General features: G+C 39.0%; 1 protein-coding gene across 6 annotated transcripts; it reads left to right on the top strand.

Annotated features, from left to right (window-relative positions):
- The first annotated feature begins 1,254 nt into the window (after positions 1–1,254).
- ubap2l (ubiquitin associated protein 2-like) lies at positions 1,255–26,233 on the top strand. Of its 6 annotated transcripts, none has more exons than XM_067361706.1 (30): positions 1,255–1,343; positions 3,063–3,200; positions 4,671–4,748; positions 5,845–5,955; positions 6,900–7,074; positions 7,852–7,947; positions 8,025–8,070; positions 10,615–10,659; positions 11,007–11,113; positions 11,267–11,326; positions 11,414–11,466; positions 11,547–11,632; positions 11,859–12,036; positions 12,536–12,737; positions 12,827–13,149; positions 13,369–13,547; positions 13,648–13,768; positions 13,855–13,894; positions 14,451–14,646; positions 14,726–14,792; positions 15,106–15,427; positions 16,556–16,644; positions 16,729–16,782; positions 16,890–16,971; positions 17,102–17,322; positions 17,705–17,810; positions 19,015–19,164; positions 22,103–22,170; positions 22,289–22,483; positions 24,713–26,233. In XM_067361706.1, exons 2-30 carry the CDS (start codon positions 3,105–3,107, stop codon positions 24,806–24,808), a joined length of 3,642 nt encoding a protein of 1,213 aa, XP_067217807.1. In that variant the 5' UTR covers positions 1,255–1,343; positions 3,063–3,104; the 3' UTR covers positions 24,809–26,233. The 6 variants fall into 6 exon arrangements, with proteins under 6 accessions (XP_067217807.1, XP_067217805.1, XP_067217808.1 ...); XM_067361704.1 differs by lacking the exon at positions 1,255–1,343 and adding an exon at positions 1,350–1,525; XM_067361705.1 differs by lacking the exon at positions 1,255–1,343 and adding an exon at positions 1,543–2,061.
- The last annotated feature ends 243 nt before the right edge of the window (positions 26,234–26,476 follow it).

Raw genomic sequence — 26,476 nt, 5'->3', positions numbered from 1 at the left:
TCCTATTATTATCAGCCAGTGTCTGGACTGGAGCTCGTAAAAATTCAGCGCGGACCACTAGCGCCATCTACGGGTGGGACTGTGAACTACGGTACACTGAAATCTTTCAAATACTGAAGGAAGCTGGAAATAAGCAAAGCTCTGCATAGTTGTTAACCCTGTAAACCCACTATTAATACAAAGTTTCATGATCAAAGCGCTGTCGTTGTTTAAAGGGGGTCAATAATGCAACACAATACAATAATGATTGAGAGAAATACAACAACATTTCTCAAAAGGCTGTTTGATATAGTAACATTTTTACATTATTTTTTCTAAAAACATGTATGGATAAAGTATATTTGTTTTAGTCCATCATGAAATAATCAATATAAAAGCTATTCTTAAGCCTACTTTATAAAAATCATTAAATATTTCACAGAAAAAGACACTACCACAGCTTGAAAGATGACATCTTATAGACCATTTACTTAAAAAGCATACATTATCAATCATAGAATGACAGAAAGCATGTAGTAGATTATGTGCAACAGATTTTCTGCAATGTTTTGGTCATGTTGATAATTTAGAGGCCTTAGAAAATGTTTTGAGAGAGAGTTCATTTATAAAGCACATTTCTGATACGGCTAGTGCTGTACAAAGACAATTTCAACAGACAATACATTACATAAAATAGTAGAACTAAACTTAAAACATTTGTATGATACAGAAAATATGATACAGTGTGCTTTATTAGGTAAATAAATATCTTTATTGCACAATCCATGAATACAGTACAATTTGATATCCCATTTTAAAAAGTATCAGAGGGTCAAATTCTACTTTTGTTTTGAAAACTACTGGATAGGTTAGTTAGTAAACCAGTAGGCTATCTATATTTACCTAGTGTTACAAGTAGCTAGTTTTAAAAACATAAAATGTTTGTATGTAAATACTGACAAATTAGTTAACCTACTGACCTACAGCTAAATTTGCAACCCTTTACCTACTCTTTAAACATTTGTCTATTTAATGTTTATTAAATAAATAAATAAATAAATCAGGTTCAATGTCTATTTTAGGCTATAATTTATTCATGGAATAAGCCATATATGTATTTGTGATATAGAGTCAATAAGACATGTGATATAGAGTCAATAAGTAATCAAGTGAGTTTTTGCATAACACATAATAAAATACATCAACTAGAGAGTGACAAATTACATATTACATAATTGTGTTTAAGTTGTTATATATGCAAACGTACGTAGTCGTCACGTGGTTGGTCTCTGCGAGTGAATCCGCAGTGGCTGTATTAAACCACGTGACGCGGTGATCCGGGTGTCAGTGTGGAAGAGAAACAGGTAAATTTTGAGTCTCTCGCTTATTGTCTGCGCGAGTCGGTTCGGCCTTGTTGTCGGCATTGGGGAATCGATTTAGGACGCAAAAGAGTTCGTGTTTTGTTTCCGTCTGATTAGGAGGTCGATATTAAAGCCTCCTTCGGTCGGCGTTATCTCCACATTTCTGACATCCAGCCGGTTCTTTGGTTAGTACCTCGCCTGTTCATTTTTATCATTTGGGGCCTGTAGGCCTCGGTGAAGCCTCGGTGTCGAGTGCACATGTGAACCGACGAGAATGCGCCTCACCCCGGGGGGCGTGTACCTTACAGTTAAAACAAATGCAAATTACTATCGTGTCGATTAATCTAACGGACGATTTGCCCATTCTTTCATTTACGTTAAGAAACTATATAGTTGATTAGCCACCGTGAAAGTTTAGTTTTTGGCCAGCAGGCAGCATAATGATGCCCGATAACCGGCCATGAGGTTATTAAACGCGGACATGGCGGAAGCCACCCATTATGCAGAGCTTGTCTTTATTATTTTACTTTTTTAACAACCCATTAAGACTATTAAAACAGTGTGTAATTGTGTGTTCATATAGGATCGTTGGATCTGCTTGTTTGAGTTTATACCGAGTTGCTTTTCCAAGGCCCATCGCCTGGACCACTCATAGCCCTTCATCTCTGAAGATTTTTATTAACTAAGTTTAATAGATTACAGTTTGATTACTCCTTGACCGGTAAGTCAATATAGGATTCCCAGGATGTCGAGCACCACGGGCAATGTAGGTTACCTGTTGGATGCCCATTGTACAGCTTAGTTGATTGGGTACTTTTTTTTATGCACAAGGCTGTTTTATGTCCCTTTGAATGGAAACATATGCCTTTTAAGTGCCTCTATTCTTAGGCATTTTCCATGTTATATGTAGGAAATTATATGTCTTGTGATTTATGTACTGTATAGAATAGTGTGACTGGACAAGGAAATTTAAACGTGCCTACACTTCTACCCATGGGCTGTGTGATTGTTTTCACGTCTCCAACATTCTCAGCGTGACAGATATATCCTCGCCGTCACCCTGTTCAAAGGCCGTTAAGCTGGTTTTTGTTGAGCTTTGTCCGTTAACTCAAGTCGCCCGTCTGTTTTCCCGCGGCTGGTCCCGCGTGTTTCTGTCACGCTGGTCGATTCTGTGCGCGTTCTAAAGTGCGCAGTTTCTTTCGGTCAGCACATGCCCTGCATTTCCTCATGCGCAGAGCTGCTATGCTGGGCTGTTTGGTATAACCACACATGCAATATTGCATAACTTGCATCAGGTTTTGGTGGTGTTGTTTTGTCTAAATATCTGGCGTTGTGGTGGGTTTTTCCCCCGTGGTTTAAAATGTCGATAAACTGAGGATGTTAAGCTCCGGAAGCGTGTGCATAGTTTACCTGTTGCAGCTTGACTTGTAAACATCGTCTTGTTGTCTTGTTTTTCACGTTTGATAATTGCGCAAAACGAAATACCCGGAATTGAATTTGTGCCCGTGTTCTGGTAAAGTTGTGCTGTCGTTTTATGGGTAGAGCGTCAGACATGTGACGTTGTTTACTTCCAGTTTTGGCTAATCAAAATGGCTACACAAGGTTTATCTGTTTGTTTGCATTAAAATGGTTTGTCTCTAGACCATGAGATGTTTTAAGGATTGCTGTTTATTTATTATAGCGAGTTGTTAATAACACTTTCAATCTGTTTCTCTTTTAAAGGCGTTATTCCATTGTAAATACTGTTATTTGTATATACTGTAAATGATGACTTCAGTGGGCGGAAGCCGGCCACGGGGCAACTGGGAGCAGACGCAGGGTCAGACACAGAGCCAGTCACAGCACAAGCAGAGGCCCCAGGTAAGTTTACAAACATGTTCTATTGATAAAAATGGACCCTTTTCACTTTTTTGGGGTTCTCAGAAGCAAAAGTTGTCATAGTTGGGTAAAACACAGCTACAGAAGTTTTGTATTTCAATTTGCTCCAATAGCAAAAGAGAAAAATCTGTGATCGCTTTTGCTGACTTTACAAAAGAAGGAAAAAATCTAGCGATTGGTTACGGCAGTCAGAAGAGAGAAATGTCAAATTTGCTGTCTCACTCTCAGCAGTTCTATATTAGAAACACTCTCGCAGCTGTTTTAACTTATTTTTTGTCATTTACTGCAAAGGTAATATAACACAGTATAGTGTTATAAATGTGTATTTTTTTTTTTTTTTTTAATGAAAATGTGAAATAGTGATCTGGTACGTAATGGTTCCTAACGCCGCACCCCAAAACCCCTTTAACCCACCACAGAAAAAATAAATGTATGTAAAATAACTTGACTGCCATCAAAAACAGCTAGTTAGGCATTAAATGGTGCCTGATCTCAACACTTGGGTTTGTAAACTCCAGCCACTCCCAGATTACTCAAAATATTTACAGATGTTGTATGAGTGAATTGATTTATAACTTTTGAAAGGTGCATCAAAAAGTAGGTCTTAAGGTACTGAGCTAATTAGCTTTTTGATGTTAAAATGTGTTCTCAAAACTGAGTAAGACCTAATCTGTGATGTGACATTTATGGGCAAGTTATGTAGTTGGTTATGCATTCGTGCAGTTTGCTGATTCACCGGCCAAACTTTGGCATGAGAACCAGCACCATTTTGGTTGCAAATGGGTATCCGTGTGGATCCATCAGACTGAGGCTTATGCCCTGAGTCACTGCCTTCTTTAACTCCGTATGTTCTTCTGAATTAATTTAAGGGTTCTAGGAATAAATCATAAATCTATGCCCAAGCAAATGCTAAGCCTGACCTATTTCTCTTTAGCTGTATTCTGGCTCACTTTAAGCACATAGATTGTTATACAGTTTGATGGCTATGAAGTGATTTTGGGGTAAAAGATTGTCAAATTAATATCCAGAGAGTAAAAAAATTCACCTGCCCAAGAACACAAGCTGCATTTTCTTTAAAAACATCTTTAATAGTGTAACTTTAGGCTTAAATATCATATTGCCAACAGTTTTATGATTGATCATTTTGGAATATATACAAGAACCCAGCTGATTGTGAAGAGATTATATATGATCCATAAATGAGTGCAAAAAATACAAGGTAACCATTATACACTAATTTTGAAGTATGATTTTCTTTTTTTCTTTTTTTTCCAAAGTGTTGGTTTAATGGGAATTGTGTATGATTGACAGTTTTTACTTTGAACTTTAAGACATTTAAGAATATTATAGTCATGCACTCATGAATGATACTGACATTCATTGCTGAACATTTCACAACTGTCATTAGATGATCTATCAGACTTAACCATTTTCTCCTTTTTATTTATTCAGGCCACCGCTGAGCAGATCCGACTCGCGCAGATGATCTCGGACCATAATGATGCAGACTTTGAGGAGAAGGTCAAACAGGTGAGTAGGTATCTTAACAGTTTGGCTCACAGGAAAATAATGGCAGGTTCTGCTTTACTCCCTCCTATTTTCAAATGGTCCCTATAATACAGGAAAAAGTCTATATAATCTTTGGAAAATCACTTGACAGTAGTTTTTCCTTGGGCTATTTCTGATGCCCTTGTACCTGCAGTTTCATTTTCAGACACTTACACACACAAAAGCACACAAAATTCCCTTCAATGCTTTCTTTAAAGCTCTGACGGGGATCATCTGTGCCAAAGTAAAGTTTGAGCTGCTAACGGATACTCTCTCTGTCTCACTCTGAGTTGGAAAGCAACATAAGGCTCAGACACTTCATAGTTCAATGTTTTCTTCAGTCCCCTCAGCCACTTACATTTATCTTGTTGCCTTCAAAATATATGGGGCTAAGTCATACACCCGTGTTGTTTACTTGGAGTGGGAATCACCAGAGGCCCCACGATATATGATATCACGATTCTTAAGCCACAATACAGTATTATGCAATACAATGCAATATGCTGATTTATTACCTTTTTTCAACTGCAAATGAGAACTTGCAAAAACTTTAATTTATTAGCATCTTCATATTCATCTGATGGATAATGAACAAGGATGCTGGCAGTGTAGATGTGGCATTATATAGACAACTTTTAGACAGATTCTAATCATCACCGTGTGCAACATCTGGCTTGTAGTGCAGATATAGAATGATGGTATTTGCGTGTCAAGTTAACATGTTTATTTAACTTTATTCGAGTAGTCAATGTTCAGAAATCTATGAGGAGGCGCTTCCTTAACGCTTACTGCACATCTCTGAGATGGAAAGTGATGTAGTACTGATTTACTCATACATTTTTAGTGAAATTACAGTCTGAAATTAAAGATTTCAGTATTTCCTGCATTAGAAGGGCAGAGCCTAGTGTAAAATTATGCACAATACTCCCAATCCAAGCTGAAATTCAGGCCTTTAAAAGATGTACTTGGTGCCCATATATCTATATAATATCCCCATGTAAAATATTGTGACGCTATGCTTATCTCTTCCCACCACTAGAGTTTACATGCTTCTTATTGCTCCTTTTCTCTTTTCCAGCTGGTTGACATCACAGGAAAGGATCAGGATGAGTCCATGATAGCGCTTCACGACTGCAATGGAGATGTCAACAGAGCTATCAACGTCCTGTTGGAGGGCAGCCCTGATACTGTGAGTTCAGGCTTGAGTTTAGAGGTGGAAATGTTTGTTTGTAAGAGAAATTAAATGTGTTTTTTTTTTTTTCTTCTTCATACTATTGTGTTTTATATATATATATATATAATATTAATAAATAATAAATAAATATTTTTGCAGTTTTAGTAGTTTCCTTCAACTTGCATGTTTCAATTAGTTTGGGAAAAATTTCATATTTATGTAATTTTATTTTATTTCAGCTTTATTTCAATTACAGAAAATGATTACATTTTAGTTTATCAATAACAGTTTTAGGGGGCTTTTACACAAGGCACATTTGCCATGGTCCGAATCAGAGTGTGTTTGTTCCAGGTGCCTCCCACAACGGTGGTCTGGTTTCACACTTAATTGATTCTTCATGTAATGTCATCACAAACATGATCAACGGGACGTGGGTCAATATTGTTTTTTGTTAATTTATTGAAATTATGCGCAGCAAAGTAAAAGACTCTTGTCTACTGTATGTGCATTGCAAGAAGGCACTTTCTGCTGCTTGCAAACTGACGGCAGATTGCGAGCCATTCTTTTGCCACTCTTGCTCATATCCCAGGTAAATCATCACCATTGTCATCCTCTACGTATGTTTTGTTGAAGTAATGAAGTCGTCATTGGCTAGAATGCTTGTGAATGTTATTTTACATCCTGAACAAGTGCGCACCCGAGTCGCTTTCACATTCACGTGAATCGTGCCACAGTTCCAGTGCAACCGAACTCAGACCACCTCCTACAGGTAGTCTTGGGTTCGGTACCCTAGTGCCTTCCTTGGTCCACATGACAGCTTTCACATTACCAATTTTTCATGTGAACCGTGCCCCGTTTCGAACTAAACTGCCAGTGTGAAGGCACCCTTAAATTGTCCATTGACCTGATTCAAAGTATATTTCTCAAATCTTTATTTTTCCATTCCTTTTGCTTTGCAGGACTCTTGGGAGATGGTTGGGAAGAAGAAAGGAGTTTCAGGTCAGAAGGAAAGCACACAGACGGAGGGAGGAGATGAAGGAAAGGAGAATCGAGAGAGAGGAGGAGAAAGAGATGTGGCACGTCGCAGAGGAGGGGCCCCGCGGAGGGGCCGTGGGGCCAGTCGAGGACGAGAGTGTGAGTGGAGAGAATGCTTATGCACTTGTTTACACTTATTATTTTAGTCTGAAAGACATCATGCCACTGTTTTGCTATTAAACAAGGCGTTTTGTTCAATGATGCAACATTTACTGTAATTTTATTAGTCTGCAGTCAGCCTTTTCTCCATCTCAAGACAGACAGCGGCACACCACAAACCCATCACTGCTCTCCATAGTGTTGCAGGGACAGTGTGTGTGCCACAAAGTTTGAGCTGCTACCGGATACTCTCTCAGCCTCTGTCTGAGAAAGAGAGCAACATAAGGCTCATGTAGTTGATTGACTTAACTTGAAAAACCAAGACACAAGACTTTTGTAAAATGCGTTTACATGTAAATCAAAAACATGAGCTGCCCAGTTACAGTGAGGTAATTAGAAAGCAGAATAGATACTATTATTCCTGAACACTAGAAGAACTAATCATAAAATGTGTGCAAGTTTGCCAAACACATTGTTGCTTTTGGCTCTGTGCAGCAGCAGCAATTTTCTGTTGCTTTTTTACTGCTTTTAAGTTTCCTCAAAATAAAGCTTGCATGCTGCTTAATGCAAGTATTTCAGTGCAATAAAAAAAAAGAGGATAAAGTTCAAGCATATGTGTTTTGCAGCATTGAGACTTCTGGAAAGCTCAATTTGACAAGTTGTCTTTTTAGGAATGAGTTTTAATAGTAGAACTAATGGAGTCTTAAAGGGACAGTATTTACATTTTATTCTCTTGTATATTTCTCCAACTCATTCCATCCTTTGTTCCCTCTCCAGTCCGTGGACAGGAAAATGGGTTGGATGGGGCCAAGGCAAGTGGAGTTGCAGGCAGAGGAACGGAGCGAGGCCGTCGGGGAAGGGGCAGAGGAAGAGGCAAGTACTGGTGTTGGAAATGATTAATTAGAATAAGAAGTTGATGGTTTTGGTTTGACTATCTTGCTGTCCTTCAGGTGGAGCTGGAAGGCGAGGAGGGAGGTTTTCAGCTCAGGGCATGGGGTAAGTTTGTGTGCCTCCATCCAGGTCATTCCTCTTTTTGCATGTACACTAGAGATCCCCCAGAATGACAAGTTCTGGGAAAAGCCGATGGTATTCAGCTAGCTAGTAAAATTCATAAACTTGTGCTTCAAAACTGTTGAAGGTATGGCACAAGTTTTTAAGCTTAAAGTGCTGTTCTGGGTTTAAGGCCTGCTGGTGTGCTTATCTTGAGACTGTGTGCGCGTTCATAGTCTGTAAACCTTAAAGTTTTTAACGTGTTTTCCATGCAGAAGTTCAACCAGGTAAGTAAAGCTCGATCATGCTGTCAGTCCAAATCTGATTATTTGTGTATTTGATTGGAATCTGATCTAAAATTGACTGTCCGCATACCCCCGGTTTCACAGACAAGGCTTAAGCTAGTCGTGTATTTAAAATGCATGTTTGAGCTGTTTTAACTCGCAGTGACATCTTAAAAAATGTCAGTGCCATTGTTTTGTCTTAATATACACACCAGTAATGTTTTTTTCTAGGGCACGTTTATAAAAGCTACTTAAATGCCCTAATTGAACTAAGGCCTAATCCTGGCTTAAACTAAGCCCTGTCTGTGAAACCGGGCCATTGTGTATCGCAGCTGTTCAGATCTGATTTGTGTGTCCATGCTGCTCTTACATTTTCCTGAATATCTGCATTGGTTTAGTGCCATTGCATTGGTAGGTATACACCAAAAGCAACAACTGCAACATGGAGGGGTTTGCAATACAGAAGTTGTCTTATTCACAACAAGACAATGTGTAGCTGCCACACTGGATTACTCTCTTATGAGGCAGCTGCAGAAATGTAGGAGGCTGATATGCGTTTATTTCGTGCTGTAATCTCTGCTGTTCTCAAAACATGTTATATTGTCATTTTTCTGCTCGTCCGGCACTTGGCAACAACACAACCTTGATCCTGCAGCAACTTTCAGCTTGCTTCCTATAACAACGTCTGACTTTTATGTTTTATGTGCCGTGAGAGAGTCACAAACTACGCGAAATCTGATCAGAGCAGACTGAAACGGATTTCCAAAAATGCCATTTGAATAGGATTTCAAACCACATATCAATGTAGCTAAAAATGGATTTTTAAAAATCCAATTTCATGTGTTTTTTTTCTTTCTTTTTTCTCTCCATTTGCACTTGCTAAATCTGATTTCAAATGGATATGCACAAAAATTGCATTTGGACTGACAGTCTGAATGAGGCTTAAGAGCTATTGTGGGTTTATTTGCTGCTTTTTGGTGCTATGCCCTTTTAGGCTTGTTGATTTACAGAGAACATTAAATTGTTTCATGGCAACTATGGGTGAGCAGTAGAAATACAGGTAGAAAGGTCAACCTTTTGAAAATACAGTATTTTTATCACTTATGCGGAATGTCTATGGTGGTCACTTCATATTTGGAGAGAAAATCAACAAGCTTGTTAAAGCTACATGATGTGGAAGTGAAGCTCTGCTAAGCCCTCACATTTTCTTATACACACCTTCACTTCCAATAAACATGAAGTGAGAACCAATTATATTGAGTGAATTACCTTAGGAGTGGAGTTTTACCCTACCATTCAAAAATTTGTGGTCAGTAAGATATCAAGAAATTAACTTTCATTTAACAAGGATGCATTAACTTAATTAAAAGTGAAGACATTTGTTATTAACAACAATTGTTATGAAAGATGGCTGTTCTTTTGAGTTTTCTATCCAAGGAATCCTGGGGGGAAAAAATGCACTTCCCAATACATTAGCAATACATTTGCCAGTTATGTAGTCACTAAAATGTCCATCACACAGTTTTTCCAAATAAAACCCTCATGCTCCACCAAGAAAAGCCTCATTGAGCAGATATGTTTAAGTATTTAAGTATTGAAAGTTATTTTATTGCAATATAATAATGTTTAAATATTTACCAAATTAAGGTACATATTTTTGTGTGTTGCCCAGCCCTAAAAGCAAACAAGATGTATTTTAATATCTTGTGAAGTGGCACTGAGTATTTAGTGTGTTCAATGTGTATTTCATGCTTTTTAGAAATATCAGAATTTCAATGTCAGCTTTAGCATCTAGTTTGGCTTTTTTACATATTGTGTAAACTGCAATATCCAGTAGTCTAGAAGTACTGATATCCCAACTAAGCCATGTCAAGCCCCAGGCTAGTTTTTCTGTCAAGGCCGTCTGTGGTCACTCTTCTTTGACAGTTGTCGTCAGGCTTCTTAACTTGCGCCTTTTGCTTGTTTGGTTTGAAGTGTGCATTTGGAGTTTGCATGTTTGGTGTTCAATTTTGGATGTCTAAGTACAAGTTTAGCCTTGAATGGGTTTGTAAGTCACACCACTAGCAGCTTAGGTATTTCATTCTAAAGCTTTTACGCCTATAGAGCAGGTGTGGTGGTTTGACCGGTAATGGACGCGAGCATGACTGTTGCCATCGCGCTCTCTCTCTCTCGCGCACACACTCAAGCACACTGTTCACACCATGCACCCCCGTCTTTCTGCCTGTGTTGAGATGCTTGTAATTCTCCTTGTTGTTTCTCCCTAAAGCCAGATTGATAAGGGCCCCAGATATGATTTGTCAGGAGATGAGAGGTGAGTTAAATAAATTTATTAGCGTGTTGGTTTTTGTTTGTGTAGGATCAAAGGGTTTAATAGCGAATAGTCAGTTACTGAAGAATGCATCTGAATTTGAGCTTCATGTGTTTAGTTTCCACTCGGTTGTTTTCTAGGTTTGAGAATGACTGGAAAGCACATTTGTGGCTTTGGCATAATTGCAATTAGCACATTACGACAAAGGAGTTTTTTTTTTTTTTTTTTTTTAGGTCGTAGTGGAATTATTGGAGTGATTTTTGCACAGTGTTTACTGATGGGCGCTGACATTTGTTTCTTGCTTCCCTCATTTGTTTGCTCAAAAACAAAATTTTCAACTTGTTTTTTAGTACGTTCAACCCAGCGGACTACACTGAGCCAACCCAAACAGAGGAGAGCTACACAAGTGGAAGCACTTGGAGTAACACAGGCAACCTGGAACCTGAGGATGGAAACCGTGAGTGATGCCTTAAATGTCTCTTGTAAATCCCTCCTCCAGTTCCCATCATAGTTGGCATGTATTCCGGCTGAAGTACACTGTCCATTAAAAAAAAAGCATTTGTAATAGTATGTTCAGAGCTGCTGTTCTGACATACATCTATTTCCGCAGGGCTCGAGTTTACAGGTGGAGAGGGAACAAACTATCCTCGCAAGTTTGACTCTGCCCCTGGTGAGTCTTAAATCCTTTACAAAATAGTCAGTGCAAGCAGTTGTTCACCTGTTTTTATTGTAAGTGAGCTGAGTGTCTGTGTAACAGGTGCTTGGAGAACTGCCACGGAAGAGTGGGGCACGGAGGACTGGAATGAGGATGTGAGTATTTGAACCGAGACCAAAAACCTGTTTTCCAATTTAAGACTGAGCAAATGTAATTTTTGTTTTCTTCTATCCAGTTGTCAGAGACCAAGATATTCACTGCCTCTAGTGTGGCGTCCATGCCCATTCCACAAGAGAATGTCACCATTACAGCTGGACAGAGGTATGGTGGTGGCTTAAGTCAACATTATGGATTCACTTGAACTCATTAGTATTTGTCACAAGTTGAAAGTACATTTTGAACGCAGAACATTACTTTAGCTAGAAGGAATGCTATTTCAACACTCAGAACCACACTGATATGCTGTCACGCGTACATTTTCCTGATGATCTGCTGCAGTCATGGCATTATGATACCCTTATTGATGTAAGCCATGTTTGACATTCAGGATTGATTTGGCGGTGTTGCTGGGGAAGACTCCTCCCGCCTCTTCCTCAGAGGCAGAGCCTGCTTCGCTTGAAGGCCCACAGCCACCATCTCTGTCTCAGTCTTTGGTGTTTAGCAACTCAAAGCAGACAGCATCACTGTCCCAGTCCTCCAGTGTTCCTTACAGCCAGCACAGCATGGTGAGTACCTTATATGATATGTTAAATTCTCTGTCCCGTCTTAGCTGTTAATATAATGTGCATTTTGCTGCAATTGGTGTCAGTAGTTGTTCTTTTTTTTATTAAGGGTCTATATATTTTTAATTTTTCAAGGGCTTTCATATTTTATAACATTTATGATTTTTTGTTTTTGTTTACAGTGTTTGAGGCATATTTTATTAAACAATAATGTAACCTTTTTTTTTTCCCTTTTTTTTTTTCTCTTTTTCTTTCAACTTCAAAATTCAAACTTCTGTGTGCTTTCAAACCGTCTTGTGCGTTGATCATTGTAGCCAATCGCATTCATTTCAGACGAATGCATGAACACAATGGCCAATCAGAGGTGTTTACGAATGTGCTCAACAGTCCTCAAAGCATCACATTTTAAAAATTTCAATACTGTCTTGGCACTGAAATCGGTACTTTTGACAACACTACACGCTTACTGCAAAGTTCAACACTATTGTTTGTTTGTCCTCAGGTGAGCATGCTCAGTAAGGGTTTCGGTGATGTTGGTGATCCAAAAGGAACCACTGGAGGCTCCACGACTGGTTCTCAATTCCTAGAACAGTTTAAGACAGCCCAGGCTTTGGCCCAGCTTGCGGCCCAGCACTCACAAAGCGGACCGTCCAACGCTGGTCCTTCAACCTGGGACACCAGCCCCACTACACTGGGGCAATATGGTAAGAGGGCCAACATGGTTTGAATCGCTTCTATGATAGTTCAGCCCTTTCTGTGAAGTCTTATTTTTTTTTTTTCTTTTTGTCTGCAGATATGAAACCTCAAACAGAGCCTGTGCACAGTCCCTTCACCAAACGGCAGCCGTATCAGCCTGCCTCCACTTCCTCCTCCATGATGGATGCCTTCTTGCAGGACAAAGCCACACCCACTTCGACCACCTCAGCTCTGCTCCCTCAGTCCACCCAGTCATCTTCACTGCCCCAGGCCGTCACCACCCCTGTCCCCAAAACCTCGGGACCTGCCCCAGGTCAGCAGAACTCTTCCAGCCCAGCCGACCCGCAGGCGTCCAGCCCCCTCCCCCTGCAGCAGCACAAACTTAAACAGCAGAAGAAGAGGGCTTCCATCACCACCAAGGTCATGATTCTACTAGTTCGTTGTGGTCTCAGCTAGGACTGTCATGATTTATGAAATCTGGCTGCCGATTAATCGTCTAAGAAATAATTGTGATTATGGTTGATACAGTTTTAAAGCTTTGATTTATAATGAATAATTGCCATACAAATTGTCTTTTTTCCTGCTTCATTTATTAAATGAAGTCAGTCTTTTTACTCAAATGTTTTTTCTTTTACTCAGATTCCAGCCCTAGCGGTGGAGATGCCAGGATCTGCTGATATATCTGGGCTCAACCTGCAGTTTGGAGCATTACAGTTTGGTTCTGAACCGGTGCTTCCTGAGTATGATGCTTCGGCAGCTGTTGCCACGACAACACCAGGCAACCAAGGCCAAAACAGCCTTTACACAAGTGCTAGCAAGTGGGTATCTCGCATCACTATATTCAATGACTGAGACTCTTGAATGGTGCGTAACACAATCACAGACTGTCTATTGATTGGTTTTCTGATTTGTCCACAGTGAGCAAGCAACAGCCCTGTCCAACCCTAGTCAGATGGAGCTATATGAGCCAAGAGCCAGCCAGACACGGCGCTACCCTCCTTCTGTGTCCTCCTCGCCGCAGAAAGACATGCAGCCCAAGGTGAGACCAAGTTGTCTATCAGTGTACCACTTAAATTTTTATGAATATTATGCTTCATCTAAGCAAACCTTTTTTTCTGCTCACAGAATGGGTTCAGTTCGATACAGACGTCACAATCTCTGGAAGGTATGACTAGCTTTAACAAATGGTTTCAATGTAAAGGGCCATTAATATCAAGGACGATAACTATGTTAACTGTAAAGGGTAATACTTTATTTTAGAGTGTCCAGTGTTCATGTTACATGTAGTTAATATGTACAAGTTACAGTAATTGTTATAATTACATGCAGCTAACCAAAACCACACCCTAACCCCTATAGTATGTACTTGTAGTTAATTTTACTCAGTACTTGAATTTATAATCACACTGTAACAGACACCTTAAAATAGTGTAACCCTGTAAAGTTAATCTTTCTAATACTGTGACAATAGGAAAAGTGCACATCGCAGCTATAACGAGACCGTATCAGCAATAAAATTTTTCAGCTGATAAAAGATAAACATTGACAGCCAATCAGAATACATCCTACCTTAGAGAACTCGAGCATTTAAAGCAACAGACAACATAATTGTTGCATGCGCTCAGTATGTTATTATCCATTGATGTGGACACTGATAGTTATTGGTGTTAACGAGCCCCATGCAAATAATAAAACATTAAATATCCCATTATTCCTCCCAGCTGCAGCAGGCTCTGCAGTGCCTATGAAACCGGCGTCCGAATCAGTTGTCCCACCATCAGTTTCCAACATAGCCTCATTGGCTGACCCCTCATCAGGTCCTCCTTCCCTGTTGACTACATCTAATCAGACGCCTCTCAGTGCTCTCGGGCATGAAGATGCCTCTTCCAGCTCACTGGCCCCTCCTCAACACAATAAGTACGGCATTTTGTTGTTGCGTTACTTCAATTTAGCGTGTATGGATGAGATACTAATAATACTGCATGTTTCCTATCAGCTCTCTCCCTACACAGCAAAACAGTTTGGCACCTTCTTCAGTTCGCACTTCAAACACAAGTCTGCTGGTGAGTTTGCAACTAAACACACTTCCTTTTTACAGTACATAGCATAGTCTATGTGAAGTCAGTATTGTCTCTGTAAATTTCTGTAAAATGTATTCTTGGTCTTGTTTTGCATGACTTGTCTGTGTACTTGTCATGAAACTATACTTACTTGATTTGCCCTTGAAATGACTGTCCTTTAAAATCAAGTCCTGTTGATTTATTCTTCATATGTTTAGTTGATTCATTCTTTATACAGATGATTGTTTGTGAATTATTTTTTTTCTATTAAATTTATCTTTTTTTGCTCACTGTGATTTTCCTTTAACTTTCTCAGCACCCAAGTGTGGATGCTGAATCCAGCTTGCACTCCTCATCCTTCTCCTCGGTCTCTGTGGCTCCATCTTCAGTTCCCCCGCCCTCTTCAGCTACTTCAGCAGCCCCCATCTCCCACAGTGTCCCTGTTGCCCCCTCTTCGTCTGTCAGTTCGGTCTCAGTGCAGTCCGCCCTGGGCCCCGTCAGCAGTCTGACCATGGGATTGAACAGTGCTGCCGGTGTGGCTTCAATGGTCCCCCCTCCAGTTGCTGCATCTTCATCTGCTGCCTCGGCCACTGTGGCACCTTCATCTGCCTCGTCATCTCGCAGCACGGCTGCCTCAGGTAAGAACCTGAATCCTACAGTCCATTATATAAGTGCTGTTCCTGTGAGAAAGTGGATCCTTCAGAAAGATATATTTTTTTAAAAGTATGTTTCAAATTTAATCATTTCATTTGCTTAGATTAAAAACATCAATGATTGATTGGGTTAAATTGATGCATAATCATTCGTCACGTCATTTTCAGCATGTACAGACTTATTCAACATCCCTTTCATTATCTTAGGCTGCATTTACACTCTAGGCCTTGATGGTCAATTCTTGAAGACCCACTTAAATCATCTTTTAAAAGTGACCTGTATCCGATATCTGCATTTACACTACACTTGGTGAAACAAACAAATATTATCAAGAAATCAATTTCAATAGTACATTGAGTTTAATTTATTGACATGGAATTCATTGAAGCATTATTGCAATCGTTTCATCCTTACCTCAAAATAATTACATAATACAAATTCTTCTTGACAGTAATTATGTACACAGATCCGTAGGATGTGTGGGAGAGGAATAATTGTCAGGTTGTAGAACTTTTAAGCACGTCGGAGGGTCTGGGATTGAATCCTCCCTTGTATAGTTCTTTGTTTTTTTTTGTTTTTTTTTGTTTTCACTGGAATGAATAGGGAGTCTCCACAATTGGACTGAACCATGTGTCTGTGCACGAAGTTGCCATCACTGACAACCGCGGCAATAAGCACTCGGCATGATTTCAAAAGTAACACATTTAAGAGCCAAATCACCTTTTATTTAACACAAACGAACAAAATTAATACTCTGCTAGTCAATTGGATACGTTTCATTTGTTATACCGCAAAATGTTAAAAAAAAATTTTTTTCAATGTACGACTCGCATTGACGGGGGAATATCCGATCTGTAAGATTACACAGCAGGCGCAAATGCACTATCATAGCAGATTTGTTTCCACACATGGAGGCCTAAAACCAAACCTGCTTACACGTTTGTGGGTCATTTCCGAACTGTGCCACATTGGGGGGGAAATCGGAATTGAGTCACTTGAACAGTGTAAATGCAGCCTCGGAGATGTGTAAAAAGAAAATTTGTCAAATGCTTGATGTAACTGGATAAAACCATTTCCACATCATTTGATTGTATGTTGCTTCATCTAAACAGGGAAAGCACCTCCAAACCTGCCTCCTGGAGTGCCGCCACTGCTGCCCAACCCTTACATTATGGCTCCTGGCCTTCTTCACCCATACCCAGTGAGTGTTTGGCCTGTTTTTTGCTGCTGAGTGCTTTGACACATTTGGTATCTTGTTTTAGCTCACAAACCTTATGTCCTGCAGCCTCAAGTTTATGGCTACGATGACTTACAGATGCTGCAGACCAGGATACCACTGGTGAGGGCTTGTTCCTGTTTGATTAGCTGAAGTATATCACATGAATGCAACAGAAACTGGTTTGTTTGTGATGTATGAAGCTGAGTCGTCATTTTTGGCTTTTGCAGGACTATTACAGTATCCCATTTGCCACTCCAACCACTGCACTGACTGGCAGGGAAGGCAGTTTGACGAGCAATCCTTATTCTGGTAAGATGTTGTTTTTTTTTATTTATTTATTTATTTTTTTTTAATTTTGGTTTATGCATTGCGTTCAGCATCTGGACAGGGAACCCAAACAATGCTTCATTATCTGAAACCGTTTCTGAATTCTTTTTAGCTGGCGACCTGTCGAAGTTCGGCCGTGGCGACGCCTCGTCTCCTGCCCCTGCCACAACTCTGGCCCAGCCCCAGCAGACCCAGACACAAACGCACCACACCACCCAACAACCCTTTCTTAACCCGGCCCTTCCACCAGGATACAGCTACACCAGCCTGCCCTATTACACTGGTGTGCCCGGTCTGCCCAACACCTTCCAGTACGGCCCTGCCATGTTTCCGGTAAAAGCTCTTAAGGCATCTTCACAGCCAAGTTTCTGATCCACCTCAGTCCATAGTATCAAAGCATACCTTTGTAATTGAAATGTTAATGTGTTTATCCCACCTGTAATCCATGTATGTTTTACTACAACTGGATCTTCCAGTGAAAATGACAACATTTTTTTTTTTTTGGTGACATTTGCAGGACTTCATTTTTACCAATCATTTAGTCTGCTTAAACCCTGCCCCTCCACAATTCACTGCAAGCATGTATTTTTGAGTGCACTGACCATATCTCAGTCAATCCAGTCGACAACTTCTGAACTGGTACAGAAGAGAAGATCTGTCGCTTCGTTAGTTTCATTGCGGACTTTTAAGGACTGTTTCTGAATGTTCCTCCCAGGTGGCTCCTACCTCCTCCAAACAGCATGGTGTGAATGTTGGTGTCAATGCGTCAGCTACACCCTTCCAGCAGGCTAGCGGTTATGGATCACATGGATATAGCACTGGTAATGCATTTTATTACATTCATACAACATTTAAAATGCATTAAAAACATTCAGATGGAATGATGGTTCTTACAACAGAATCTGACCTAGATTTAGTTTACCAGTTTGCTAAAGTATTTGAAAAACACTCTACTGACTAGTAGGTCTCGTTACCATCTTGTTCCTCATGGTTGAGTTTAAGCCATGTTTAGCTAAACTTGCTCAGTCACCTCTTAACCCTACATTGGCCAAGTCTGTTCCTTTTCTTGTCTGTGAAGTGAAGCCTGAGACAATTCATCTTATGTTAAAGGTACAATCCATAGTACTGCATCTTGTTTGGTTTTGCAAAACCAGATGACCTTGGCAATCACAACTGTACTGCATGGAGTTTTGTTTTGTGTCGCTAAGCTTTTAAACATCGATCCTACTTGTGGGGAAGTTTTAATAATTGAGCATCATACAACTTGACTTGGAGTGTTCTGGACTGAAAATCAATCTGCAGCTTCAAGAATATAGCCATCTTTGAACATTGGCCAATCATCTACTTGAGAATCTCTCTACTAGTGAGTCTCAAATGTGACATTAAAACTATTCTAGGTTTGCACACAAGTAGTCTTAAGCACTTCAAAGTGCCGCCAGTGGGTGGGTTTCTGTGGAACCAGTGATGTAAGGAGAATGAGGTGGGAGGGAGGTCGCTTGATTTAGGGTGGTGGGTTCACACATGCTTTCCACACGCTGCTTGCTTTTGACCATCCACCACTTTTGAGCACTGTTTGTGTTATACCCTCCCATTCCTTTGCTCTTATGCTCTCCCTCAGTCTAACACCATCCATCTTATAAAATATTCTTATAATTTAGTTTCTTCTTGTCCTTTTTGTTTCTTCATTTTTAAGTTTTTTTTTCCCATATCGTCTTTCCTTTTTTGTTTTGTAATTACCATTTTCCATAATGAATATCTTCTAGGTTCATTTTAATCATTCCTAATGTTCTTTTTTTCGTCCCATTCTTCTCCATTTCCATTCCTTTTGTTTGTAAATTGTCCATCACTTTCATACCTCCTCTTCTTAACGTCACCAGTACTCTTTTCCGATTAGGCCCCTCCCCCAGCTTGCTGCATCCCAGCCTCCACCCCTGTGCCCCGTCCCCTTCACTCCTTCCCTCTGGCCCTGCCTGGTGTGTGTCTAATGCTGTGGGGCTGTGGCTGTGTGTGTCTGACCGTTTGCAGGCTATGAGGATTTGGGCCAGGCTTCGGCAGGGAGCGGGGATTTCTGTAAGGGCGGCTACGGCACCGCCGTTGCCGCAGCCGCTGCTGCCGCCGCCGCCGCTGCTTCTGCGCAAAACAAGCCCGCCAGCTCCGTCACCGGGCCCGGAGTGGGTGAGTGCAGCCTCACGCTGAAACCCCCAATTTCCTTGTTCCTCCTCCCTTTTCTTTCTTAAGCTCTCTCTCTCTCCCCTCATTTGCTCCTAACTTACTACTGGTCAAGCTTGATGAAGCTGTCACATGCCACCTGGTCTCAGATGGAAGGAGTTCAGGAAACTGTTGAACCTAGGAAGTTCTGTACAGGGTGGAGGACTCTGAAGTCACTTTCTTTGGATTGAACATCAGGGTTGTTACGACCTGTGACTTTAAGACAGCGATGTGGTGACAATCTTATCTTTAACACTTTCAAAAAGTGTTTCTTAATGGATGCAAGAAGCCAACTACCCAAAAAATGCATAACATCAGATTAGTGGGATCGTTTGAATGGCCTTTCCTTAGTATTTGAAGATATCTATTAAATATCAGCAAGTTGTTTCTCTGAAATTGACTGTTAAACAAAGTAAAAAGTCAGTTCTAATGAGTGGAGTTGGTCTTAGATTTTGTTTTTGTCGAATCTCACAGAAAATGCATTAATTTGTTAATAGTTTTTTTTTTTTTTTTGGTCATTTTGTCAGCTTGATTTTCTGGGCTACATTTGTGTTTTGTGTACACTTGATGGCAGTGTGCTTTTCAGATTTCAGTTTTATGCAAGCAAAAGTGTGTGCATGTTTTTGAATCATGAACTGTTTTTAAAAGCCGTTTTAATACGAATATACTCTGCAAATGTGTTTTGTTTTTTTTAACCTTGCGGTGGCGCCAGATACTCTAACAAACGGAGACATAATTAATATATAACATTAACAAGATGACTCGTTGAATTCATTTTTAGAGCGACGACTGAATGTATTTTTAGTAAAATGATAAATTGTGTGATAATAGTAAAATGGTAAATTAACAGAATTTTTATTTGAAAGTGGACATCCTTTAAGTTACTCATTCATGTGAGGTTTCAGTGGTGCATGGTCACAAACTTATCATTTACATGCGTTTTTAAGCATTGCGGTTTAAATCAAGTGATTTTTAAGCCTTTGAATCGCAGTCAGCAACGAAAAACCACTCATTTCTCCATATGCGTGAGAGACTTTTTGAGACAGACACATCCGCTGCTCACAGCGCGTGAGTTATATTTGGCACTTCATTGGCCTTGAACGGTTAAATATACATGCGTGTATGTCAAAATGCCCAACTTTACAAGCATCCTTGTAAAAGATCTTAAAGTGCCAGCTGTCTAATTTTCCTAATGTCTGTCATATTAATCAAACAAAAGAGAATCTCTTACTGCTCTTGACTATTCCACTTTTGTAACTTTAATAAGGGTAAACGCATTTAATTTACACAATGAAAACTAGTGTTTTTATATATTTGAATTTATACAATGCTTGTAGCATTTATTCTACTGTAGGGTTTTTTTTTTTTTTTTTTTTGGTCCTATTGCTTGTAATTAGTTTCTTATTTCTTATCTTATTGTCTTTAGTGAGCTTGTTTATTTAGGCTAGTAGTTTGTGATATTGAATTTGGTGACAAGAATTATGATATTATGGTATCAAATGTTATCATAAAATCCTTATGGCATCTGTTAAATGTTGATATACTTTCAATATTTCAGTAATTTATATCAAGATTGGAACTGTTAATTAGCCTGATGTGGCTGACTTTTGTTTTGATTTAAAGTTGTTGGTGGTGGTTTCACCAAAGCTAATGTTTGTTAGCATAATTTTTATTCCAAACATAGCTTGTGTAACACTACTAACATTACTATTTTGGCAACGAATGCAGCTTTACTAAAGGTTTTTTTTTTTGTGTGTGTGTGCTTTTTCCACAAGATATTCTGTGATCAAGATATTCTGATGAGTTTGCATCCCTGAACTCTCCAATTTTGATGTTGAATCCAATGCTTCTGCCACTGTATTTTTCAGTCTTTAGTGTACATATGGATATCAATGGATTCGACATCAAAACGGAAAAATAAATACGATTTTGGGTTAGTTTTTGGTTAGTTGGTTTTAAAGGTGTTATGTATCTTTTTTTTCTCTTTGTTTTTTTTATATACAAAATTTATTTGAGGTGTTTGGGGGGGGGATTTTTATATATATATATATATATATATATATATATATATATATATATATATATATATATATATAATGTATATGTATGTATGTATGTATGTTTATATATGTTTATATATATATATATATGTATGTTTATATATGTTTATATATATATATGTATGTTTATATATGTTTATATATGTTTATATATATATATGTTTATAAGGTAGGTTTATAAAAGCTTAAATGCCTTAATGGTACTAAGGACTAATCCTGGCTTAACCTAAGCCCTGTCTGTGAAACCAGGTCATAGTATATTTTTATTTTACTTTTTTAGAATTTAAAAGATAAAGAGATTGTTTGTGTGAGATCTCCTCCTGGAATCTTTTTACAGTATCTGTGCAAACCCTGTATACATAAACGGAGAAGTAGCTCCTGCTACAATGTTCTTCTGCAAGACGCATGCAGTTTTGTTTATTATCCGTTAGAATGTGAAAACATACGTTTTACCTTTTAAGTTATTTTGATAGTCAAGTACCATTTTGTGGCTCATGCACATTTCATGATGTTGTCTCTGTGGATTTTCATTTATTTTTAGTTTTTGGCCTTGAACTGGCAGCACTTTTGTTTACTGATCTATGACAGCTGTGTGTAAAACCTGCTCATTATCTGTGGCACCACATTCTGTCCACCTAAAAGCATTTTAGGGGTATCTTCCTTTTTAAATGTCACATTTTAGCATTCCTCATTTGCTGAATTTGCCAAGCTTAACTCTTCATTCTCCAATTAAATGCAATTCAGCATTATAGTGACAGTCTATCTCAAGTTAACTTGGCACTACCACTGATGTTTTGCTAGTTTCAGTGATCACCATTTCATGCATTTTGACTTTTCTGCTTTAGGAGTCTCTGTGACATCAAGCAACACAGGAGTCCCTGACATTTCAGGGTCTGTTTACACAAAGACACAGGTGAGCACCCTTGTCAGATTTTAATTTGATTAGCTTGGAGACCTAAGTTTTGAGTCACCAAGCATTTTGATTTTATTTATTTTTAACAAATGCTAAAGCCTTTTAATTTGTCCTCCAGTCTTTTGAGAAGCAGGGTTTCCACACGGGAACCCCCAGTGCTTCCTTCAGTTTGCCCTCAGCACTTGGGAGTGGCGGCCCAATCAACCCACCGGCTGCAGCGGGTTACGCTCCGGCCCCTTACATGCACATCCTGACCCCCCATCAGCAGCCACACTCTCAGATGCTCCACCACCACCTGCAGCAGGACGGACAGGTGAGCTTGCCTTTTTCAGTGTCCTTATTCAGGGTTTCCGCGGGGTCTTAAAAAGTCTTAAAAAGTCTAAAATTCTGAACTTTAAATTTAAGGCCTTAAAAAGTCTTAAAAACGGCCAGATTTTCATCCAAGGTCTTAAATTTCATTTAGTCAGGTCTTAAATTTTTTTTACCCATTTCCAGAAACGCTACCTGCTGAAAGTTATTACAAAGTAGCATAAAAGTAGCGAGTCGTAGTTCTTTCTGGGGTATATTGGTGTTGGTATACGCGGTGATAAAACTACAAATCCCGTGATAAATGCAATACCTGGCCGCGAAATACGTCTGCGTCTCCTCAGAGTTTGTTAAAGTTCGGCTACGTGTGGAAAATGGGAGTGTACATTCAACGAGACATGGCTAGATCACAGCGATTTCTGCTGTTGGTTACAAGCGGTACCCAGCTCCAGGTACGAGGCTCACTGCAAACTTTGAAGAAAAAAAAAAAATCAGTTAGAGAGTCTGGGTGTGAAGCGGTGTAAAGGCGCTAGAGTCACACGACAGAGCGGAGAAACACAAACTAGCCGCAAAATCCCTTCAGCGGACTCGGCCAATTAGCCTCACCACTGCCGTCGTACTCCTCAATGCCTGGTCCCTCCGGTCTCCAGCGCAATATCATCACACCTCCGTCGAACAACCTTCGGGGTACTTTTGGAGCGACTGACACATCGAAAGCCGAGGTGATTTGTATACTAACGTACACACGGTGACTAAACAAACACCACTCATTTAATAGCAACAGTGAGATTAGCGATCTCTTTCAAGGGATGTTCCCTGATTCAGTAATCGTGAAGCCGTTCTCTTGCGGGCCCAACAAGATCGCTTATGGCGAGATTCGGATTGGGGGAGTTTATAAAGAGGGAATTGATTCGTACTCTTACCGGGCCGTATGTCGTAAAGTTCAATGAAAGCTAAAATCAGACCACCAGGACCATTGTTCTGGAACAATGGAATTGTTAAGTCGAGGTACCTGGGCTCACAGTTTATGGGACAGTGCGGGACACACACACACACATACACATACACACATACATATATCAGATAATCCATGTTAGATCGATACTCTAATTATCCCGAGGTAAGTATCTATCTATCTAAAATGGATTATCTGGTGTGTGTGTGTGTGTGTGTGTGTGTGTGTGTGTGCTACATTGGTTGTTACATGGGTTGGAGTAGCCTGTTCAATCTTTATTAGGCTATTAATATGCTGTTTTGTAATGTAAATAAATATGAGATGAAATCTATTCTATTTGAGGGCAAGTTTGTTTTAGCCTATTTTCATTTTGGGCCTAAGGTTTTGGGCATTTGGCACATTGATGTGTGTGGAAGGTTACTAATGTGATTGCTTTATCTGTAAATTAAATTAATGCTTTTTCAATGACTGAATTCATTGAAATAAAATGTTTGTTTTTTTTTCAGAATTTCTTTGATTTGAATATTTTTTGGTAATGCGTCGTGTAGGTCTTAAATTTCAATCTTTATGGTCTTAGAATGTCTTAAAAAGGTCTTAAATTTGACTTACTGAAACCTGCATAAACCCTGTTATTACACATTAGTAGTTACTGTAGTAATATATATAAATTATGCATAATTATGTGCAACTAACCCTAAACTAAACCTTTATCTTAACTCTGACCCTATAGTAAGTACATGTGGTTAATTATTATTACTCCCATTCTTAAATGTATAATTACACTGTAATACGGACACTTTAGAATAGTGTAACCAGATCTTTTTTGTTGTTGAAATAGTTTTAATTTTTCCCCTTCCAAATCAAAGCGTCATACTTTTTAAAAATTGTTTAATAAATTAGTAATAGTAGTAGACTTAGTACTTCTAGATTTATTACCTATTTTCCCATTACAAATCAAAGCTTATCGTAGTACTTTTGTCTTTTTTAAGTTGTATTTATTAATATCAATATCCTCCCCCAAATAAATCGTATTTATAACTACAAACATGTGTTCCAAGTCATAAACATTTAAATGAATTGTACTAAATACTTAAATAACGGTATTCTATTATTCTATAATATTTTCTATAATAATTATAATAGTATTCCCTTCCAAATCAAAGCTTTTTGTGGTATGTATGGCTTTTTTAAGGTATAAAGTAAATTTTAAAGTAAGTTTTACTTTAATTACATTGTTATAATTAAAATTATATTTTTACTATTTGAACCATTAATTTTCAGAGTGGCTCTGGACAGCGCAGTCAGAACGCCTCCATTCAACAGAAGTCGCAGATCAACAAGTCGGGATACAACAGCTACAACTGGGGAGGCAATTAACCCCCCTGTCCTGCCCTGTCTGTTGTTCCAAAGGCTGGATTAGTGGAACCTTTTCTTTCTCCCCAGATACCTCCCCCTTTTCTCTGTCCTCCACGGCGTTCTCTCTCCTCTCTCTGCACGGTCACCCTGCAGTACCAACCCCATTCCACTGGTGGCGCTGTCCTAAGAGAGATATAGCACTGTAAGGCGCCGCTTGAGGAGGGGGCACGGGGGAGAAGTCTTAACTGGGAGCGTGGTCTCGCGAATATATGGATAGTTACTTAGGCCTTCATGATCGGAGTATTGAGTATTTGGAGTTTGTATTGTGTTAAATGCATAAAAGCCCTGACCCCCAACCCTCCTTTTTTTTTTTTTTTTTTTTTCTGGAATATGTAACATAGATCTGTTTTCTAAAAGGACAAATGTTTAGTTCTTTTTCCCCTTTTTCTTTTTACTGATGAATAAAATGAAAAAGAGAGGTTTGATAGAGGGAGAGAGGGCAGAATTGTTTTGTTTTCCGCACACTGTTTATTTCCCTCTTTTCCGCTGCTTGCTTGATCAGCACCTGCAATCCAAATGTATTTGCACCTCCTCTGTTTCTCCCCTTGCAGTGAGTTTTTACCAAATTTTATTTTGGGAAAAAAGGAAGATATCACTCTAAATCGGCTAGTGCAGTTGTGAAGTTTATTTTTTACCAAATATAAATATATGAAAAAAAAAATGTATAGGTGAGTTCACAGGCTTTGGTTCTGTACTGCGTGTGTATGTGCATGTGTGAGTTTGGCTTTATTTTGTGCGTGTATGAATGAATTGCATCATCAGGGTGGCCAGTATATGAATGTTCTACTTATAAAATAGGCTTCAATGTGTATTCCTTTTATTTCTTTTATTGGAGCCTTATTGTACTCTCCAGATGTGAGAAGTGCACTGGTCACCTTAACTTCAGACTATTATTTTCCGTTTTTTTTTTTTTTGTTTTTTTTTTGGGGGTCCTCATTAACCACCCTTCCTGTTGCAGGGAGACTTGATTACGTTAAGGCATGACTTGACCTCAGTGTTATGCTGCAAGCGTGAAGTTTCTCTCATTTGCTTTGGGATTATGAGGTCACCGTTTTCTTTGGCCACCCTGTGTCTTTCCACAGCCTTTGTCCTTCTGTCATACCTGCAGTCATTCTCCCCCTGAAACGCCCCACCTTCTGTCCCCAAATATATTCTTTTAGTAATATGATTATTAGGAAAGTGCTGATGGACAGAATTGTACTATGGGTTTTTTTTTTTTCTTTGTCAGTGACTTTCTTTTTGTACTGTGCGTTTTAAAAAGATTTAAATGGATAAACTTGTCTTGTACATATATATATAAAAAAACACAAGTACTGTAGTCTATGTTTGTTTGATGGCTTCTTTTCTCCCCTCTCAAATCCTTACACAGACTTGTTAGCTTTTTTTTTGTTTTGTTTCATAATGTTTTTTATTTTGTAAAAAATATATATAAATATTAAGTAAATAAACAAGAAAAAGACATTTTCATCATTTTTGGATGTGAATGTCTTTTTTAAGAAAACTATGTTTGTGTGCCTTTTAACTGCAGTCTGCTTCTGTGTTTTAGTTTTAAAAAGTTTGATCATTTGAGTTGTTGCTTTGCAAACAAATGTAGGAAAGTAGCCAAATTAAACCCAATATGAGATGCCC

Source organism: Chanodichthys erythropterus, chromosome 15 (assembly GCF_024489055.1).
Source record: "Chanodichthys erythropterus isolate Z2021 chromosome 15, ASM2448905v1, whole genome shotgun sequence".
Lineage (NCBI taxonomy): Eukaryota > Metazoa > Chordata > Actinopteri > Cypriniformes > Xenocyprididae > Chanodichthys > Chanodichthys erythropterus.
The sequence above is the reverse complement of the archived record's forward strand: the minus strand, read 5'-3'. Positions and strand labels throughout refer to the sequence as shown.